The sequence below is a fragment of the Suncus etruscus genome, chromosome 16, assembly GCF_024139225.1.
Source record: "Suncus etruscus isolate mSunEtr1 chromosome 16, mSunEtr1.pri.cur, whole genome shotgun sequence".
Classification (NCBI taxonomy): domain Eukaryota; kingdom Metazoa; phylum Chordata; class Mammalia; order Eulipotyphla; family Soricidae; genus Suncus; species Suncus etruscus.
Genome location: NC_064863.1, coordinates 86,234,460 through 86,254,350, shown reverse-complemented (window position 1 = coordinate 86,254,350; position 19,891 = coordinate 86,234,460). Strand labels below are relative to the sequence as shown.

The 19,891-nt window shown below is 49.3% G+C and overlaps 1 protein-coding gene across 1 annotated transcript in view; it reads right to left on the bottom strand.

The window, feature by feature from the left end:
- Window positions 1-8,466: 8,466 nt before the first annotated feature.
- Window positions 8,467-19,891, bottom strand: part of FAM193A (family with sequence similarity 193 member A) — a 50,950-nt gene continuing 39,525 nt past the window's right edge. Inside the window, 5 exon segments of the mRNA XM_049789699.1 lie at window positions 8,467-9,175; window positions 12,313-12,394; window positions 16,129-16,660; window positions 16,662-16,967; window positions 19,288-19,518. Of these exon segments, the coding sequence (XP_049645656.1) occupies window positions 9,082-9,175; window positions 12,313-12,394; window positions 16,129-16,660; window positions 16,662-16,967; window positions 19,288-19,518 (1,245 nt within the window). The 3' untranslated portion in view covers window positions 8,467-9,081.

The following is a 19,891-nucleotide window of genomic DNA, read 5'->3' as shown; positions in this document are numbered from 1 at the left end:
TTTGGGCTATTTTGGGCTATACCCAATGACGCTCAGGGGTTACTCATGGCTCTGTGCTCAGAAATCACTCCTGGCTTGGGAAACCATATGGGACGCACAGGGGATGGAATCACGGTCTGTCCTAGGTCAGCCACGTGCGAGGCAAATGCCCTACCGCTGAGTCACCACTCTAGCCCCTGAAGTACCCACCCCCTTGGGCTACATCCGGAGGCTTCAGAAATCACTCCAGGTTCATCACATCATATGTGATGCTGGCGATCAAACCCAGGTCAGCTGTGTGCAAGGCAAACACCTTACCTGTTGTGCTGTTGCTCTGGCTGTCCCCTTTTTTTGGGGGGGGGGTCACACATGACAATGTTTGGGGGCCCACATGATGACAGGACTTGGATTCAGGCCTCCCACCCCACATGTGCTCTGGCCCCCTATTCCTTTTCACAGCTGAGGTATTTCAGTCACACTCCACTCTGCCCTTCAGCAATGGAAACCACTGAATTCTGATCCCTAAGTTTGGCTTTTGTGAACAAGGCTTCTCAGACTGTCCATGTACAAGACTTTGGGAGAACTATTTTTCCCCCCTGCCTGGAACTGACAGTTAGTGGACTTCTCTGTATTCATGACATGTTGTGTATGCAAATATTTTAGGGGATTATTATATTACTGACCCTACCCTGACCGGTGATTGTGCCTTACCCTAGGGAGTGACCTGGCATTCTGCCCCCACCCGAGGGTGGTACCTGATTCTGCTTCCACCATTGGGTGGTATCTGATCCCACCATCGGGTGCCGAACTTTGACCTGAATCCTGGACCCAAGAAAACAGCAAATATGGTGAGATTTCTGCTCTTCTGTTTGATTTTAGCTCTTTTCAGATGGAGTCAGCCCAAAGGGTTTGGCCACGTGAAGCCATGCTGAAAGATGGCCACGACCCCTTCTAGGGGCAGAAATTTCAGTAATACAGGGGAGTTGAACACTTGTATCACTCCCATCCAAGGCCCAGGACTGAAACTTTGTTACAATAAACAAAAACCCCGGCCTACTCAAAGACTAATTAAAAGTCTAAATTGGAAACGGAGGAGAAAAAAGACTATTGAAAATGGACTGATTTTCTGAGAATGACCTTTGGCTTGAATTTGGATTTCGACTTTGGAAATTTCGGACTGAACTTTTAGTTTAAATCACTTGGAACTCTGGACATCCAAAAGCGCCCTGTGAAGATGTGGGCCATAAGCTGCTTCCAAAGTGCGCCCGAGGGAAGAAAAGGCAGCGGTGAAGCCCGTCCAGCATCAAAGAAGCGGCAAAAAGCTCCAAGCAGCGGCTCGGCTCCACCCTCCAAATCACAAAGGTGAAATGACTCGAGCGAACCGGCCGGCGTGCACAAAGTTTACAGAAGCCACATGGTGAGATCAGCGTGGGACAAATTAATCATCTGAACTTATGATTTTAAGTGTAGGGACTAAGCGGGTAGTCATATATTTCACTCATAGTTGGTGATGGAATAAGTTTTAGTGAGTTAGTGGTTTAAAAAAAAAAAGGGGGGGGGCCGGAGAGATAGCATGGAGGTAAGGCATTTGCCTTTCATGCAGGAGGTCATCGGTTCGAATCCCGGCGTCCCATATGGTCCCCCGTGCTTGCCAGGAACAATTTCTGAGCCTGGAGCCAGGAATAAATCTCTGAGCACTGCCGGGTGTGACCCAAAAACCACAAAAAAAAAAAAAAAAAAAAAAGGGAGGTAATACAGCTTAGCCCATTTAAACATCTGATTTCTAACCACCTGCATCTTTGCCTTAGTCATTTTCTTTATAATTTAAATGTGTTTTGTTGTCTTTCATAGTTAATATTTTCAATTGCAAAATGTTTTACTGTGTGTATTTTAATGTACTTAGCCTGTTTTTAAAATGTATGGTATGCATCTATGCTGTAGTACTTGTGTATAGGAAAGGTTTATAGGAACAGGAAGTTCCCCCAATATAGTTTAAAAGTATAGGAACATGAAAGTTCCAAAATAGTGCTTGGTAAAAAAGCATTAATAGAATTTTAGGTTACAGGTGTATAGTATATTTTGCAAAAATGTTATGTTTTTGAAAAGGGCTGGTATATTAATTTTCACTTTATTACGTTGCTGCATAAAAATATTAACCCACCTTTGGCTAAAGGTAAAGTCAAAATTACAAAAGGCTCTTTTTATATTTCAAATAAGGGGGAAATGTTACTCCACCCTGGATTTACGTGTAGCGACCTGAGACCCACCCATTTCTGGGAGGGGTCTTGGGAACCGGATATTAGGTGTGACCTTACCTGCAAGACCCGGCCCATTCCTGGGAGGGGTCTTGGAATAGGTAGATAAACCCTGGAGCCAGGGGAGTCGGGGCCCTTTTGGCCCTGCTGAGCTCTCTGGCTTTAGGGTTTCTGCCTCTTTTGGTTTTGGACCAGGATGGAGGCCAAGGGGAAGATGGCTGAAAGGGTTTAGACGCAGGGTAGCCTAGAATGGCTGAATGCTTAAAAGGTTATGAGATAGGCCACACACATGTGGTGAATAGGGAATGAATAAAGCTGATGCTTCCTGAAGCCTGCCTGTGAGTGAGTCTGTTTTCGCCTTTCACCTGGGCCTGGAACCGCCGGCTGAATGGGGGATGCGGAACCACGTGGCCTGGGATGGCATCCACCACCATCCAGCCCCATCCTTAATTATTTGATGCAACATCTGATCCCACCATTGGGTGGTACCTGACTCTGGGGGATAAAAACAAGGGTCTGTGGAAGGCGAGGGGCTTTTTGCTGGAACTGAGGCTGAGTCTTTGGACTTCAGTCTTGTCCACCGAATAAAGCTAATATTTCCACAAGCCTGACTGTCTGCGAGCTGTTTACCCATGGTTTCACCTCAGAACCGTCGGCTGGACAGGGTGGCAGACGCGTGCTCCGAGCTGAAGGGGAAAGACTTCATCCTCCATCCCTCCATCAGTCAACCTCTTCAGGGGCTGACTTGCAACAATGACACAGGAATTTGAACAGTTCCAAAGCAGATCAATTGTTTTCCATTCCCATCAGCTGATTAGCTACACCTGACTCAATCCTCCACACCTGGAGGCTGAACACTCCCTCTCCAGTCTGAATGCTGAACATCTTAAACTGTGCTTATTGGTCACTTGTATGAATTCCTTTTAGATTTTGGGCCATAACATTTCTCCTGGTCAGTGCTTTGGACAGCGTGCAGAGGAATGGCTGGCCCTTTGCATCTAGATGGGGTCTCAGCTTGTGGAACATCTGAACATCAATCTCCCCCTGTAGACTAGCATAAGCTCCTATTTGAAAACTGGCTTTTCAGGCCTGGATCAATAGGTAGGTCACTCACCTTGCATGCAGCTGGTGTGGGTTCTCTCTCTGGTACCCCAGATGGTCCTTTGAACCCCTTGAGTAATCTCTGAGTGCAGAGCCAGCAGGAAGCCCTGAGCACAGCTAGGTGTGATGCAGAACAAAACCAATCCAAACCAAAATTGGGATTTTAATGAGTTGAAAACTTCATTATCTATTTGGGTAGATATTCAAGCTTTTGATTTGCAAATACTTTCTCACTGTAAAGGAAAAGTTTCCCGAGTTTCCTGACTGCCCTGATCACCTACCCCCCCCCCCCCCCACAATTGTGGGAACTTGTAGACCCAGTTACAGTTTAATTTTCTTTCTGTTCCTACATGGTTTTAACCTGGTCGTGTTAACCCTGTAAGCTTGCACCTGCACCTTGCAAAAATGTGATTGAGCAAATGCCAGATGTCATGTACTTCCTAAAGCCAATCAATCTACTGTACCTTTCTATTGTTTGAAATACTATATACAGCTTGTAAGCTCATGGCTCAGGGCTGGCAGTTTCTGGCTTATGCTGGATTCTAGCACAGCCCCTGCATATGCTTGTAAGAAAATAAACCCCCTGCTTTTGCATGAGACTGTGGTCTTGGTGTCTTTGAACGGCGCATCACTCTCCTGAACTTAACACTCACATTCTGAGGTGCATTTTTCCCATGTTCCTGATGATGCCCTTTGAAGCACAAAAGATTGAGGTTTAAAGTTATTTTTTATCTGCCAGATTCAGGTGATGGTCTCTAGGCTCTGAGAGGCTTGTGTTTGGCTCTATTTAGGTATTATTTTTTAACCACACCTGGCTCTCCACTCAGAAATCACTCCTGGCATGCTTGGGGGACCATAGTGCCAGGGATTGAGCACAGGTTACTCACATGCAAGGCAAGCATCCTACCCACTGTGCTCTGGCCCCTTGGGTCCTTGGACTCCTGACATAAGTACCAATTACATTATTTTTTCTTTTTTTGTGGGTGCCACACATGACATATTGGGGGCCCCTCCAGACTTCATGTTTGGGGTTTCTGAAAACCAGAGCCAGGGCTCAAGCCTGGGCTTCCTGCATATAAACATGTGCTCTATACCAACGGCACCTTCTGCTGTACCTGAGCTGTCTGAACTATACGAAAATCTTAACTCTGAGGTCATGTGATAACACAGCAGGGAAGGCACTTGCCTCGCACATGGCAGTCCTGCGTTTGATCCCCAACATCTCATATGGTCTTGAGTCCTGCAGGAGTAATAACAGTGCAGAGTTACGAGTAACACTTGAGTATTCACCATGTGTGGGCCAAATACAAAACAAAAAACCAACTGGACTAAAGATAAGGGTTTTCTTTTCTTTTGGGGATACACCTGGCAGTGCACAGGAGTTACTCCTGGCTCTCCACTTAGAAATTACTCCTGACAGTGCTTAGGGGACCAGACAGGATGTCAAGGATTGAACCTGGTTTTGGCTGTGTACAAAGCATACGCCCTTTTGACTGTTACTGCTCCAGCCCCAGATGTATGTTGCTTACTGGAATTACAAATCCATTTTACTGATCTATGTCTTAAGGACTAGTGTTTTATTTACAAAATGCAGGGTTTTTTTTGTTTTGTTTTGGTTGTTTTTGGGTCACACCCGGCAATGCTATGCTCAGAAATCACTCCTGGGGAAAAACAAAAAAAAAACAAAAAAACCCAACCAAACAAAAAGAAAACATTCCTGGGAGGCTCGGGGACCAGATGGGATTCAAACCACCACCCTTCTGCATGCAAGGCAATCGTCCTACATCCATGCTATCTCTCCAGTCCCTGAAATGCCATATTTTGGGGCTCAAGCAATAGCAAAGGAAGGAATTTGGCCTTGCACGTGGCTGACCTGGGTTTAATCTCTGGCATCCCAGATAGTCCACAGAGTACCACCAGGAGTGATTCCTGCATGCAGAGGCAGGAGGAAACCCTGAGCTGCTGGGTGTAGCCCCTGCTAAACAAAAATGCAGTTTTTATTTGTTGTTTCTGGGCCACACCTGGTGGCACTCAGGGTTTACTCCAGGCTCTGCGCTCAGAAATCACTCCTGGCAGGCTCGGGGGTTCGAGCTGTGATCGAACCTGGGTTGGCTGCGTGCAAACACCCTGTGCTACTGCTCTGGCCCCAAGCATTAAGAAAATGCTTGATGTTTTCCTTTTTGTTAGCTTTTGGGTCACACCGGCAGTGCTCAGGGGTTACTCCTGGCTCTATGCTCAGAAATCGCTCCTGGCAGGCACAGGGGATCATATGGGATGCCACTGTCGTCCTGGGTCGGCCACTTGCAAGGCGAACGTCCTACCACTAGGCTATCTCTCTGGCTCCAATTCTTTTTTTTTTTTTTTTGGTTTTTGGGTCACACCCGGTGACGCTCAGGGGTTACTCCTGGCTATGTGCTCAGAAGTCGCTCCTGGCTTGGGGGACCATATGGGATGCCGGGGGATCGAACCGCGGTCCGTCCAAGGCTAGCGCAGGTAAGGCAGGCACCTTACCTCCAGCGCCACCGCCCGGCCCCCTCTGGCTCCAATTCTTGATGTTTATCTCTATACAATCCACTTTTTGGTGCAGGTGTCTGTGGATGCAAGAAAACATTTGCTTGACTCGGCAGTCCTCTTTTCTCATCCAGTCATTTGTGAGGAGTGGACAGCAGTAGCTGCTCATCATGCTTTCCCCAAATAAGAGGACGCAGCGGCTGGAGGAACGATAGTACAACATAATACAACCACAGGATGTGGTTCTCAAACCAAATAAACAAAACCAGGACAATACAGCTGATCATTGTGGTAATGAGGTAGGCAGGCAAAGCCATTGGAGTCATCAGGCAGTGCTCAGGGGATTCCTCCTTGGGGTGAGAGAGATGGCACCCAAGTTGGCCGCTCTCTCGGTTGTGCCGTCGTCTCCAGCCCTCATCCAGCATTTTTGAAGGCCAGTAGGTGAAGACGAGGTTTTGCTCCAATTCAGAAATAAATGCCCAAATGAGACCCAGTATGAAGCACTATTGGGAACTGAATTCTCCACTTTTCCTGGGGCTTCTCCGACTAGTGCCCACAGGGAGCAAGGGCACATACCGGGTGAGGCTGGGGAGTTAAGAGGGGGGAAAAGGAGAAAAAAAAACACAGAACCATGCACCTCCAATGCTGCCCCTCCATTCATGACTCAATTTGATGGTGTCGTACCAGCCGTCTGAGTACTGGTCTTGTACCACTTATGGGTCATTTGGATGTTATTCTCCCTCTGCCAGAATCCTGATCTATACTTTTTTTTTTTGGGGGGGGGCACACCCAGTAATGCTCAGGGGTCGCTCCTGGCTTGGGGGACCATATGGGATGCCAGGGGATCGAACTGAGGTCTGTTCTAGGCTAGCGCTGGCAAGGCAGGCACCTTACCTCTAGCGCCACCACACCAGCCCCTATACTTGCTATTCTGATGTTCTCGTGGGCGCCTACTCCAGCCTGTTCTGTACTCAGCGTTCTATTCTCGTTCTCAGTATCATAGCTATCTTTTGAAAGTCCCAATATGATTCTGTCCAGGCTAGTTCCGAGCAGCCTGAGTCCTTTTATCTGTTCAATAGCTTCATCTAGTTCCTGGTTTCCTTCCCAGTTGTCCGCCTGTTACTGAGCTTACTGTAGCTCAGTCATCTGAGGTCCTGGCCTTCTTCCTAGTTGGTTTCTAATACCTGATACAACCCTGGTTATGGTTTTTACTCAATTTCTGTGCATGGCCTAGTAAGTACTGACCTGGATGACCTTTTGAGTCCCACTGTCTGGGATGGCATTTCTGCATCCCTTTCAGGAATGTTGGTGCTGAGGAGCAGTGCAGGGTTTCTCAAATTAAAATGTGCAACAAAGAGGTGTTGAGCATCTCAGACATAAAGCGTGACCCCCGGTGAGTGTGTGTGCTGAGACAGAGCCCAAGGGGTGCAAACTGACAAGGGAGATGGCCTGCGGTGATCTGTGATTCCATGTTTCTCCTGCCCAGTGAAGGGGTGGTATGGGACCCCTCAAAGGGGTTTCCCCCTGCCATACAGAACTGATTGGAAACAACACAGCTGGTCAGTAGCTGTAGCTCAGGAGTCCCCCGGGCCAGGGTCCAAGTGATAGGACAGCAAATAAGAGTGTTTGCCTTACATGCAGCCGCCATGGGTTCGATCCCCAGGATCCTATATGGTCCTAAGACCACTAGTAAACCATGAACACTGGCAGGTGTGGCCACCAAACCAAAACAAACAAAAAAAGTAATCTCCAGGCCTGCAACCCTCTTGCCTCCCACAAGTCACTGCATTGGCACTTCCCTTCCTGGCACTGGCTCTGGGGCCAAGACCCATGCTGTCTACACTGACTCCCAATGGCCAAGCTTACACAAGCTGGCTACAAGTTGTGTGTGTGTGTGTGTGTGTGTGTGTCTCAGACACAAACAGCACAATGTGGGCACTCTGGACAGTATATTGTGGAGAATATACACACGGAAGTGTGCCTGTCCTGCCCAGCCTGCCTCAGTGGGATGCAGGGCACAAGAGACAGTGAGCAACACCTGGCAGGGACAAATGATTGATGAGCAGGCTTTAGAGAAGACTTCTATCCATAAACAGCTACCCAAGCTCCACACATCAATGGGTGTCTAAGGGCCCCAGACATGGTTGGATGGCCCTTCCAGGCCATCACCTCACCTTCTCCTTGGTCACAGGCAAGACCTGTGGCTCCGAATGCTTCCAGATATTCCTAGCACTCTTTACCAGGTCTAGCACACACAGGGCAGGCAAGTCTCCCAAGGGGTGCAGCAGCGGGAGCCAGGGAAGCCAGACTGAAATGGAGCAGTGCCCTGCCAGAATTCAGAACACAGGCACACAGCAGTTGCCTCCCTCTCACTCATCCCATTTCCCAACAGGGTGGGATGGGCCTGACCCATCTGCCTCCTTCCCTGCCCTCTATGCTCTACCCTCCTTGGCCCAGAGGCCTGGGTGCACTGCCTCCCACATCAGTATTCATTTGGTACCAGGAGTGCATGCCTGGACAATGCCTTGGAGGATGGGAAGCCACAGGAACCCTGCGGTGCTTTGGAAGGCGGCGCCCTGGTTCCTGACCCCAGCCCCCAGCAGAAAGCAGCCACGCCAGGTCTTCTGCTGTACTAATGTATTCCATCTTTCAAAAAGAAAGACATGATTTTAATATTACTTAACAATATGTTAAAAAGGTAGCCAGGCAGGCCTCCGTGTTAATAGTCGTACACTCTGACAGACTCGGTGGTGAGTACTGGGGGCTTGTTTTTCAACTTCCTCTTTCTGCAGGGGTCTTACACAAGCTGGCTACAAGTCGGGGGGATCAGACACAAACAGCGCAACGTGGACACTCTGAACAGTAGATTGTGGAGGAGAACGGAAGTGTGCCTGCCCTGCCCAGCCCGCCTCAGTGGGACGCGGGGCACACGAGAGCTGAGACAGCGAGCAACACCCTGGCAGGGACAGATGAAGGGACAGGGTGAGATGCGGAGTGACAGCCACGTGGATGACGCACACTCGCTCTGGTTGCGTGGTATAAGAAAGGGCAGGTAGAATCGCTCCAGGCTGATAGCAGAGTGACACTGGAAAAATCTCACTCATAGACTACACGCACATGAGCTAATAGCGCAGGACCAGCAGCCGGGGCTTGGGCCAGCCGGCTGCACAGCCCCGGGCCAGCACGTGCTTATGGCCCGGCCCGCTGTCCTTAGTCTCTCTCCTGCGGTCCGCACTCAGTGGGCAGCAAACGTGGCCTTTTTCAAACTAAAATTGGACCAGTTGATAGACAGTCTTTGTCGGGTCTGTCTGGCGGAATCCAAGCAGAACCTGCGAAGACACAAAGTCAAGCATCACAGGTGACATAGTGCCTAAGTGATGAAGTGACAGTGATGAAACCATCGACTGATCTGGGGGCTGAGAGTGGCTTAGAGGGCTTGCTAGGACACCTGTTCTATGCTGGAGCCCCAGGCTCAAGCCCCACACAACAAAGTCCTCCTCAAGCACTACCGGGTGTGGTCCAAGAACCAAACCAAACCAAAACCCAGCTGAATTCTAATGCCAATGCTTTTTTTTTGGTTTTTGGGTCATACCCGGCAGTGCTCAGGGGTTACTCCTGGCAGGCTCAGAGGTCCATATGGGATGCCAGGATTCAAACCACTGTCCTTCTGCATGCAAGGCAAATGCCTTATCTCCATGCCATCTCTCCGGCCCCTAATGCCAATGTTTTATCGATAATTTTTGCTTCTAATGTTCACAAAAAATTTATAGTCCTCCTGTATATCCCAGTTTTTTTTTTTTTTTTTTGGGGGGGGGGATCACACCCGGCAGTATTCAGGTTATTCCTGGCTCTGCGCTCAAATATCGCTCCTGGCAGGCAGGCACGGAGGACCATATGGGATGCTGGATCGGCTGTGTGCAAGGCAAATCGCTGTGCTCTCTCTCTGGAGATAAAAGTATTTTCTGAAGCAGATTTGGGCATAAAAGTTTTATTTGTGGGGGTCAGAACAATAGCACAGTGGGTAGGTGTTTGCCTTGCATGGGGACTATTCAGGTTTGATCCCCGACATCCCATATGGTCCCCTGAGACTGCCAGGAGTAATTTCTGAGCACAGAGCCAGGAGTAACCAGAATGCTTCCAGGTATGGTTCCCCCACCCCAACAAAAAAAGAAGTTTTGTATCATAAGACACATGGAGGGCACTCTATTTTCTGGGAGATTTTGTTCAAGACTGCATAATTTGTTCTTGGAAGCTTAGGAAAATTTTCTGTAGATACATAGACTTGTCAGCAGGGACTCCTTAGAAGATACCATTACTAGTTTTAATTTCTTTTCTTTTTTAGCAATACTGGCAATGCTCTGGGGTTATTCCTGGCTCTGCACTCAAGAAATATTCCTGGAGGTGCTCAAGAAATCATATGGGATGCCAAGATAGAACCTGGGTTAGCTATGTTATTGCTCTGGACCTGCTTTTAATTTTCGTAGCAAGTTCTTTTTGACGCTTGACACTCAGGATCACTCCAGGAGGGCTTGGGGGAGCACATGGAGTGCTGAGGATCAGCCACATACACAACAAACACCCTACCAGTTGTACTATTGCTCCAGCCCCTCCCTCTTTTCAGTATTGAAATGACTATGAAGTCGCTCCCAGTGCTCTCGGCCCTTTCCAAAACCCAATATCCCTGTTATCTTCCTCAGTGTTCTTATAGTCACAGCATTAAAGGAAACCTTTGTTGGGACTGGTGATGAATGATGTCAGCAATTCCCAACTTTTATTCTTTATCTTATTCTGGTATTTTGTGTCTTTTCTCCTCTTTTTTCATCACCAAAGGTTAATATAAATTTGCAGAGTCCGGAGTGGTGGTGCAAATGGTAAGGCCGCACTAGCCTAGGATGGACCACAGCTCAGTCCTCCAGTGTCCCCTAGGGACCCCCAAGCCAGAAGTGATTTCTGAGTGCATAGCCATGGTAGTCCCTGAGCATCACCGGGTGTGGCCCAACTACTAAAAACAAACAAACAGGGCCCGGAGATACAGCATGGAGGTAAGGCATTTGCCTTTCATGCAGGAGGTCATCGGTTCAAATCCCGGTGTCCCATATGGTCCCCCGTGTCTGCCAGGAGCGATTTCTGAGCCTGGAGCCAGGAATAACCCCTGAGCACTGCCGGGTGTGACCCAAAAAACCACAAAACAAACAAACAAACAAACAAACAAAAAAACCCAAAAAACAAAAACAAAAAATAAACAAAAACCTTGCAAACAATTGATTTTCTTTTTGCTGAGCATCTAATCTTTTTCCTTTATATTATTTTACATATATTTTTTTTCAGTTTTCACTTTCTTTGGGTTTATTCCTAATTTTTTTTCTTCTGTCTATACCTGGCAGTCTTCAGGACTTACACTTAGCTCTCTCTGGGCTCAGGGGTCACTTCTGGTCAGGGTACCAATGGAATATTGAGAATTGAACTCAGGGGGCTGGAGAGACAGCATAGCAGTAGGGCATTTGCCTTGCACGCCGCCAACCCAGGTAAGACAGTGATTTTATTCCTGGAATCCCATATGGTCCTTGGAGACTGCCAGGAACGATTTCTGAACGCAGAGCCAGGAGGAACCCGAGTGCTGATGGGTGTGACCAAAAACAAAACAAACAAAAAAAAATTAAACTCAGGTCAGCTGTGTACAAGGCTCTTGCCCCTTTTCCTTATTTTTCCAATAAAATCCTTAACTCGCTGCCTTTCTAGCTTTTGATAATTCTACTTTTTTCTGTTTGCTTGTTTTTTTTTTGGGCTACACTTGGTGGCACAGTCACTCCTGGCAGGATGCCAGAGATCAAACCTCGGTTGGCCAGGTGCAAGGGAGATGCCCTACACACTGTGCTATCACTCTGGCGCCCAACTAACTTTATTTCTGATAACTTTTTTTTTTTTTTTGGTTTTGGGTCACACCTGTGCTCAGTGCTCAGGCTCTACATTCAGAAATCGCGCCCCCCCCCCCACCCTGCAGGGGACCATATGGGATGCCGGGATTCGAACCACCATCATGCAAGGCAAATGCCTTACTGCTGTGCTATCTCTCCCGCCCCTCTGATAACTAACTTTAAGGCAGGGGTGGCGAACAGGATGTTGACCCTCACTCAAAATGGCAAAATGCAATATGTGTTTAATAGATTATTGTTAAAATTAGATGCTTTTGTGTGAGTGTTTCTCTGTTTTGGCAGGTCACTGTGTGGTGTGGCTCTCTGACTCTCACAGTTTAAAATTTTGGCTCTTTGTGTTGAACTTGTTCGCCACCCCTGCTTTAAGGCTTGGAAAGTGAAAGTGCAAGGACCAGCCAGTGCACATGGGAGGAGAGAATAAAGGAGGCTGAGGGGAAAGGGAGTGGTCAGTCTGCCAACCTGGCGGCAGAGCCAGGGGCCCAGTGAAGGGCTCGAGATGTCATTGCTCCTTCACACGTGGCATCGGCACTTACCTTTTGAAATACTCCACTTCCCTCTCTGTCTCATCCATATCCACACTCTCAAGATCGATATCCTTGGGCAGGAAGACATCGTCTGTGGAAGACAGCAAAGAGCAACTGGAGAGACAGCAGCAGCCGGATCTGAGCATGGCATGTCATTTGATCTCGCTCAGCGTCTACTACTTTCCAAAACTTTTTTTGGTTAAATGAAATTTGAGGGAGTCAGAGTGATAGTACAATGGTTAGGGCGCTTGCCTTACAAGCAGCTGAGGTGGATTTGACCCCCAGCACTCCGAATAGTTCCCTGAGCCCGCCAGGAGTGATCCAAGAGTGTAGAGGCGGAAGGAAGTCCTGAACACCAAGGGTGTGGCCTGAAAACTAAAACCAAACACACAAAAATTTCCCAAGATTTCAACTGTGGAAAGTGAGAGTCTGTGTAAGGCTTACTGGCCCCAGGAGACTAAGAGAAGATATTGGAATCCTGGCCCTCCAAAATGCCCAGATCCCAAGGTGATCCCAGAGGGAGCTGCTGCCCGTTCGTTCCAATGCCCAAAGCTACATAGAGTCATTTGCACCCCTAGCCCTATCAGTTGTAGCAATGACCTGGCCTCACTCTCCACCAAGCACACAATGCAACACGAGCCACTGGAGAAAAGCCAAGAGGGGGAAAAGGAGCGACAACCTCTCACAAAATACAACATAGTGGGGCATAAGATATAGGATAGCAGGCATTTGCCTGCTCCCTGGCATCCCATAGGATCCTCCAAGCCCACCAGGAGCGATCCCCGAGTGCAGAGCACTGCTGGGGAAGCCTAAATGCCACCTAAGCAAACTTCTAAAGAGAAGGGAAGATACTACCAGGAAGTTACTTATACCTGAGTTTATAAATGGAAATGTTGGGGCTGGCGCAGTGGTGCTAGAGGTAAGGTGTCTGCCATGCCAGAGCTAGCCTAAAACGGACCGTGGTTCGATCCCCCGGCGTCCCATATGGTCCCCAAAGCCAGGAGTGACTTCTGAGCACATAGCCAGGAGTAACCCCTGAGTATCACCGGGTGTGGGCCAAAAAAAAAAAAAAGGAAATGTTATCAAAAATTATATTGTTTTGTTTCTGTTTGGGTCACATCTGCTGGAGATCAGGGCTCCGGAAGTAGATCCTAGTGGCGCTTGAAAACACACTTGGGCCTCCTGCATGCAAAGCATGCACCCTAGGCCACCCTGAACATTCATACATTTACCATGGATTGGATTTGGGGACACACTTGCTGGTATTTAGGGGCTACTCCTGGTTTTGTGTTGTGCTTGAGGGTTGCTCCCAGCAATGTTTAGGGATTAGATCTGGGCCTCCAGAATGCAGACAGCTTTGCAATATACTTAGTCCATGGAGAACTCACTCTAACCCTGAATGCATTTATCTTCTTCCCTTGCTCGCTCGTTCCCTCCCTCCCTCCTTCCTTCCTTCTTTCCTTCCTTCGTTTTGCTTGTTCATGGGCCATTACCCAGCTGTGCTCAGGGGACCATAGGAGATGCTGGGGATCAAATCCAGATTAGCTGTGTGCAAAAGCAAGTGACCTCCTGGCTATACTATTTCTCCAGCTCCTGGAATATAGTTAAGTGAATGACTGAAGAAAAATCGAAAGTGCCACTTAAATAGTTGGATTAAGTAATGGTAATCAGGGCTGGAGAGATAGCATGGAGGTAGGTAGGGAGTTTGCCTTGCATGCAGAAGAATGGTGGTTCGAATCCTATATAGTCCCCCAAGCCTGCCAGGAGCTATTATTTCTTTCTTTTTTTTTTTTTTTAGGTCACACCTGGCAGCACTCAAAAGGTTACTCCTGGCTTCATGCTCAGAAATCACTCCTGGCAGGCTCAGGAGACCACAAGGGAATCCAGGATTCAAACTGCTATCCTTCTGCATGGAAGGCAAATGCCTTACCTTCATGCTACCTCTCTGGCCCCCAGGAGTGATTTCTGAGCGTAGAACTCAGAGTAACCCCTGAGCACCACCAAGTGTAACCCCAAAATCTAACCCCCCCCAAAAAAAGAAATGGTTGAATCAGGGCAATAACACAGCAGTAGGGCGTTTGCCTTGCATGCGGCTGGTCCAGGATGGACCTCGGTTCAATCCCCGGCGTCCTGAATGGTCTCCTGACGTGGCCAAAAAAACCAATAAAAAGAAATGGTAATCAAGCTAGAGACAGTAGATGAGGTAGAGCACTGGCCTTGCATATGGCTGATCCCTGTTGGAACCTCCCAAATTGTATATGGTTTCCCTGAGCACCATCACTCCTGCGCACAGAGCCTGGAATAACCCCTGTGCACTTCTGGGTGTGGCTCCACCCTCCAAAAAAACCCAAACCAAAAACACTCACTTTATATTTTTGGTGTCTTTTCAGGGATCTCAGGGACTGGGATTGAACCCAGGTTGGCCATATATAAAACAAGAGCTCTAATCCACTGTTCTTTCTTTTCTGCCCAGTCCCCAAAACTTCTCTTAAAATTACAGGGGGTGGGGCACAGAGAGATAGCACAGCGGTAGGGCGTTTGCCTTGCAGGACAGTGATTTGAATCCCGGTATCCCATATGGTCCCCTGTGCCTGCCAGGACCAATTTCTAAGCACAGAGCCAGGAGTAATTCCCTGAGCACCTCCGGGTGTGACCCCAAAACGAAACAAAACAAAAATTACAGGGGGCTTGAGTGACAGCACAGCAGTTTGTGCACTTACCTCACATGCAGCTTATGGTCCCTGAGCACTTCTGGGGATGATCCCTGAGTGCAGAGCCAGGAGCAACCGTGAGATTAAAGAGAACATCTAACTCTGCGGAAAAAACTTTTGTCCCTGGGATGGTGCAGAGCTTTTGGGGCTCATGCCCAGTCCCACAGGACTGCACATGCCTGCCTGGGCGGTGAGAAAGGGTTTCAGCACAGGGGCATCTGTGATTTTATTTCTGTGAGTGAAAGGGAAGGCAGGCCCAAGGAGATAGCACTGGTGCTGGCCCTGCTGGCCGAGTATCATCAGGAGTAGCCCTGAGATGCCTGGGCCTGCTGAGAGCTATCCTCAACCTGTGAACCCAAGCCCAACCCATCTATATTCTCTGACCAGTGAACAGACAAAAAGGAGCAGCTGGTGGGAGGCAGGGGGACACGACTACACAGGGCCTGTACGGTAGATACAGGGACCCAGACCCTTAGGGGAGGCCATCGGAAAGGCATAGTCCCATGGGAGATGGGTCTGAGGGCAGCTGATGAGCAGCAGGGAGGCGCAGCCTGCACAGACCTGCAGCGAAGACAGAGCTGGTCCCAGATCCATTCCCTGCGGGAGGACGGAACCCATGGGTCAGGGGCATCACACCTGCAGGCACCCTCCGCGGGTTTGGAGAATGAGGGAAAACTGTCTAGGAAACGCTGCAATATGTCAGCATCTCAGGAAACCCAGAGTCTTTTGGGGCTACACCCGGAGGTGCTCAGGGGTTACTCTTGGCTCTGTGCTGAGGAGTAATTACTCCTGGTGGTGCTCGGGGACCATACAGGATACTGGGGATCAAATCCAGGTCAGCTGCATGCAAAGCAAATGTCCTCCCTACTGTGCTATAGCTTCAGCTCTTCGTCGATTTTTTTGGGTGAGTCTAAAATGAATTTTATGATCTACTCTATAATTTACATTCATTATTTATTATGTCATATATTATAATATAATTTTATACTTTATTTTATTTTAATAAAGGAATGAATGGAAATTTCCGAACTGGAGAGAAAGCGCCTGAGGCTGCTCATCCCTCAATGTTGGTGAAAGCCAGATCAAGCAGGCCGAGGGCCGTGGAAGCATTTACCGATAGAAGTGCTGACTCGGTCTCCCTTCTTCTTCCTGCTCTTCTTGGTCTTGCTCTTGGGCTGAGGAGAGTCTGCTGGTGCCAGCTTGTCCTGTGGGGGCTCACCAGGGGCAGCAGGCTCCACGGGGACCAGGGCAACCTTTTCTTCTTTCACGTGGTTCAGTTGCTTCCGGTGGCTGCTGATACTGCTGACTTTCCTCTCTTCTCGTTTCTGTACAGCAGGGACCAGCAGGTCAGCTTTGGCCTTGGGTTCAATGGGGGGGCGTGGCCGGGGCGAGCCCTCGGCAGCCCTAGAGGCATCTGGGGGCTTCCTCCCCTGCTCCCCACCGGCCTTGCTGAGGTGTTTGAGCTTCTGCTTGCTGGTCCCCTCCTTGTGGTGCTGCATGATGTCCAGGAGAAAGGACAGTGGCTCGGGCTGCTTCCCATTGACCCTCTTCTGTAGGAGGAGTTTGGAGTCTCTGGTGTTCACAGCATCCCCTTCTGCCCCAGGCCCAGGCCTGGGTTCTGTGTGGTCTGTAAGTCTACAAGGGGGGGTGGCATGAGGTCTTCTCTTCTTCGGGTTGCTCCAGGGAGCCGTTAGGGATGTGGTCCAGCTCTGACACTGGCTCGGGAGCTGTCTGGAACTCTCTGGCCAGCAAGTCCAGCTTGGGACAGTCTTTGACTGGCCTCTCCTTCTTCTTCTTTTTCACAGCCCTCAGCTTCTGCAGCTCCTGCAACCGCTGTAGCTCCTCTTGCAGCTGCGCCTCGTCATCGTCCTCTTCCTCGTCCCGCCGTTGCTGCTGCAGGAGCAGGTGCTCCCGGGCCCTGGCCTCCGCCTCCAGACGTGCTTTCTCTTCCAGCTGCCAACCAAAGAACAAGGCGATTTAGAACAACTGTCAGCCAGATTTTCAGGAAAGCAAAAGGAAAGAATGAGGTGCCTAGCAGGAAATAAACCCAAGAAGGAAATACAACAAGGCTGCCTTGTCCTCTTCTGGACAGAGTATATGCTGATTACTGTAGCCCAGGTAGCTCTTTACTAGAACAGAGGTACTTCCCAAAACTTCCCTGGAAGGGTCAGGCATAGAACGAGATTTACAACCACCAGGTAATGGACTGCTGACAGCTGGGGTAGACCCACAGGGTAGGCAGAGTACCCTTCAGAGGATATGGGCCTTACTCGGCCAGCATGAGCGACAAAGTTCCAGGTGAGGAGGAAGTGGCCACAGAGCCACAGCCTGGGCCAAAACCTTCCCATTTCCCTGGGCTGGAGCCATAGCATAGCGTGTGGGGCATTTGCCTTGTATGTGGCTGACCGTGGTTCGATCCCCAGCATTCCATATGGTTCCCTGAACCTGCCACAAGTAATTTCTGAGCGCAGAGCCAGGAAGCACTACCAGGTGTGGACCCAAAACAAAACAAACCCTTTCCCATTCCTTTGCCCCCCTGAGTAGGCAAACCCTACTCCCAAGGGATTTTTCCTATGGTGACGGAGTAAATGACATTTTTTTTTTTTTTTTCGGGCCACACCTGTTTGATGCTCAGGGGTTACTCCTGGCTAAGCGCTCAGAAATTGTCCCTGGTGGGCCCGGAGAGATAGTACAGTGGTGTTTGCCTTGCAAGCAGCTGATCCAGGACCTAAGGTGGTTGGTTGGAATCCCGGTGTCCCATATGGTCCCCCATGCCTGCCCTGCCAGGAGCTATTTCTGAGCAGACAGCCAGGAGTAACCCCTGAGCACTGTCGGGTGTGGCCCAAAAACGGAAAAAAAAAAAAAAAAAAAGAAATTGCCCCTGGCTTGGGGGGGACCATATGGGACGCTGGGGATCGAATCGCGGTCGCGATCTTTCCTTGGCTAGCGCTTGCAAGGCAGACACCTTACCTCTAGCACCACCTCGCCGGCCCCAGTAAATTCACTATCACATGTTAATAACAGTAAAGGTAACAGTGGGGGCAAGGCACCTGTACTGCAAGTGGCCAATCTGGGTTCAATTCCCTGTATCATATAGATTCCTGAGTACTTCCAGGATTCAGTCCTGAGTCCAGAGCAAGGAGTAAGCCCTGAGCACTGTTGGATGTGGCCTCAAAATAAAGAAAAAGCCCAGAAAATATAACAACATATTTTTAAAAAGCTGTCAAAATAAGCAAAAACCACTAAACTAGTGCTCTGAGTGGGGGCTCCAGAGCACACTGAGTGCTCCCCAGCCCTTCCGTCTCTATGTGCATTTGACACACACACAAAACCCCTCAGTGCATGTGCAGTGGAGGCCTTCAAGGGTAGTGGCATCGGCAGGCTGTGCACAAGGCCTGTTACAGGCTGACACCATGGAGGGGTCCTGACATCAACTTCTGGCTGTCCAGTCAGCAAATTCCAGGGGCAGGAGGGCAACAGACAGAGGACTCGAATCCTCACCTACAGAGCCAGCTCCTCCCCAAAGGCCTGTCAGTTAGTCCTGGCTGAGTGCCCACAGAGCCCATGATTTACCCAAAGTCACACCAGTCGCATGATTGTCCTTTCGTCTTATTATCCCTGCAGTGTCAGGATGCAGCAGGTGCCCTGTAGGCAGCGAGCTCAGATCAAACCAGCACCATACTGAGTGGCAAACAGATACGCTGCAGCCTGCACAAATAAGCCCATGAGCGCATGGTCTGCCCGGGTGGTTCATGTAGAGATTATGCCACCTTCCCAAAACTAACATACCTCTACCTGTGTGCAGCCCTGTCCATCTGTTGGGGGCTGGAGCTGAAAGCCTGACATTTTAATTAAACCCAGGTAGTTGGCTGTGTGTAAGGCAAATGCTCTGCCCGCTGTACTTTCTTTTCTGGCATCTTAGGTGGTGAGGCCAGGAAGATCACTGGAAGATTCTCTAAAACTGGAGGTGCTGATGTTCCCTTCCTTTACCTAACCTTTCCCATGCTCAGAGCAGAGTCCTCCTGTTTGCGCTGAGTCCCCTTGGCACTATCAGGGAGTTGCCCAGGCTGCCTCCACTGGAGGGGAAACCAGAGGCTGTCTTCAGGGGACTTCTGCCTCTGGTCTCATTCATATCTACCTCAGGGTACAGTCTCTACAGAATGTGCTGGGGGACCCCTGAGCCAGCAGCTCAAACCCGATGCTGGTTCCAGGTGCATGAACCCACCTGTCACCCAAAGGGCTAGTGCCAAGTGGGGATGAGCTGTGGCCTCACCTTCCGTTGCTTGTGCCGTGCCCGCTTAGCAGCACGCGAGCTGCTCACGGGCTTGGTCTCAGAGCTGTTGATGAACTGCAGCAGGTCCTCCACTCTGCGGTGGTCGACCATGCTCTCCCGCTCTGACAGCGGCTCCACCTTCTTGGGCTGCTCTTCTTTACGCTTAGTCAGCCGTAACCGAAGCTTCTCCCTCATTTCTGCGTAATTTCTACTTGTTGGTGCTGCTGGAGGCTGACATTCACGTAAATGGAAACAAAAGTAAACAAAGCTTTAACTTTTGGTGGGGCTAGGGACTATAAGGAAAGCATGCATAAATACCCGCTGTACTATCATGTTGGCCCTTCCACTATTAACGATCTGAATGGAATAAGCAGAGACTGTAGGTTTAAACAAGAACAGATTCTTGGGGTTCGAACAATAGTACAGTGGGTAGGGCATTTGCCTGGCACATGGTTGATTCGGGATTGATCCCTGGCATCGCCTGAGCACCACCAGGAGTGATTCCTGAGCATAGAGCCAGGAGTAGTCTCTGAGCACTGCTGTCGCCCAAAACCAAGAGAGAGAAAGAACATATTATTTTTTTGGTTTTTGGATCATACTTGGA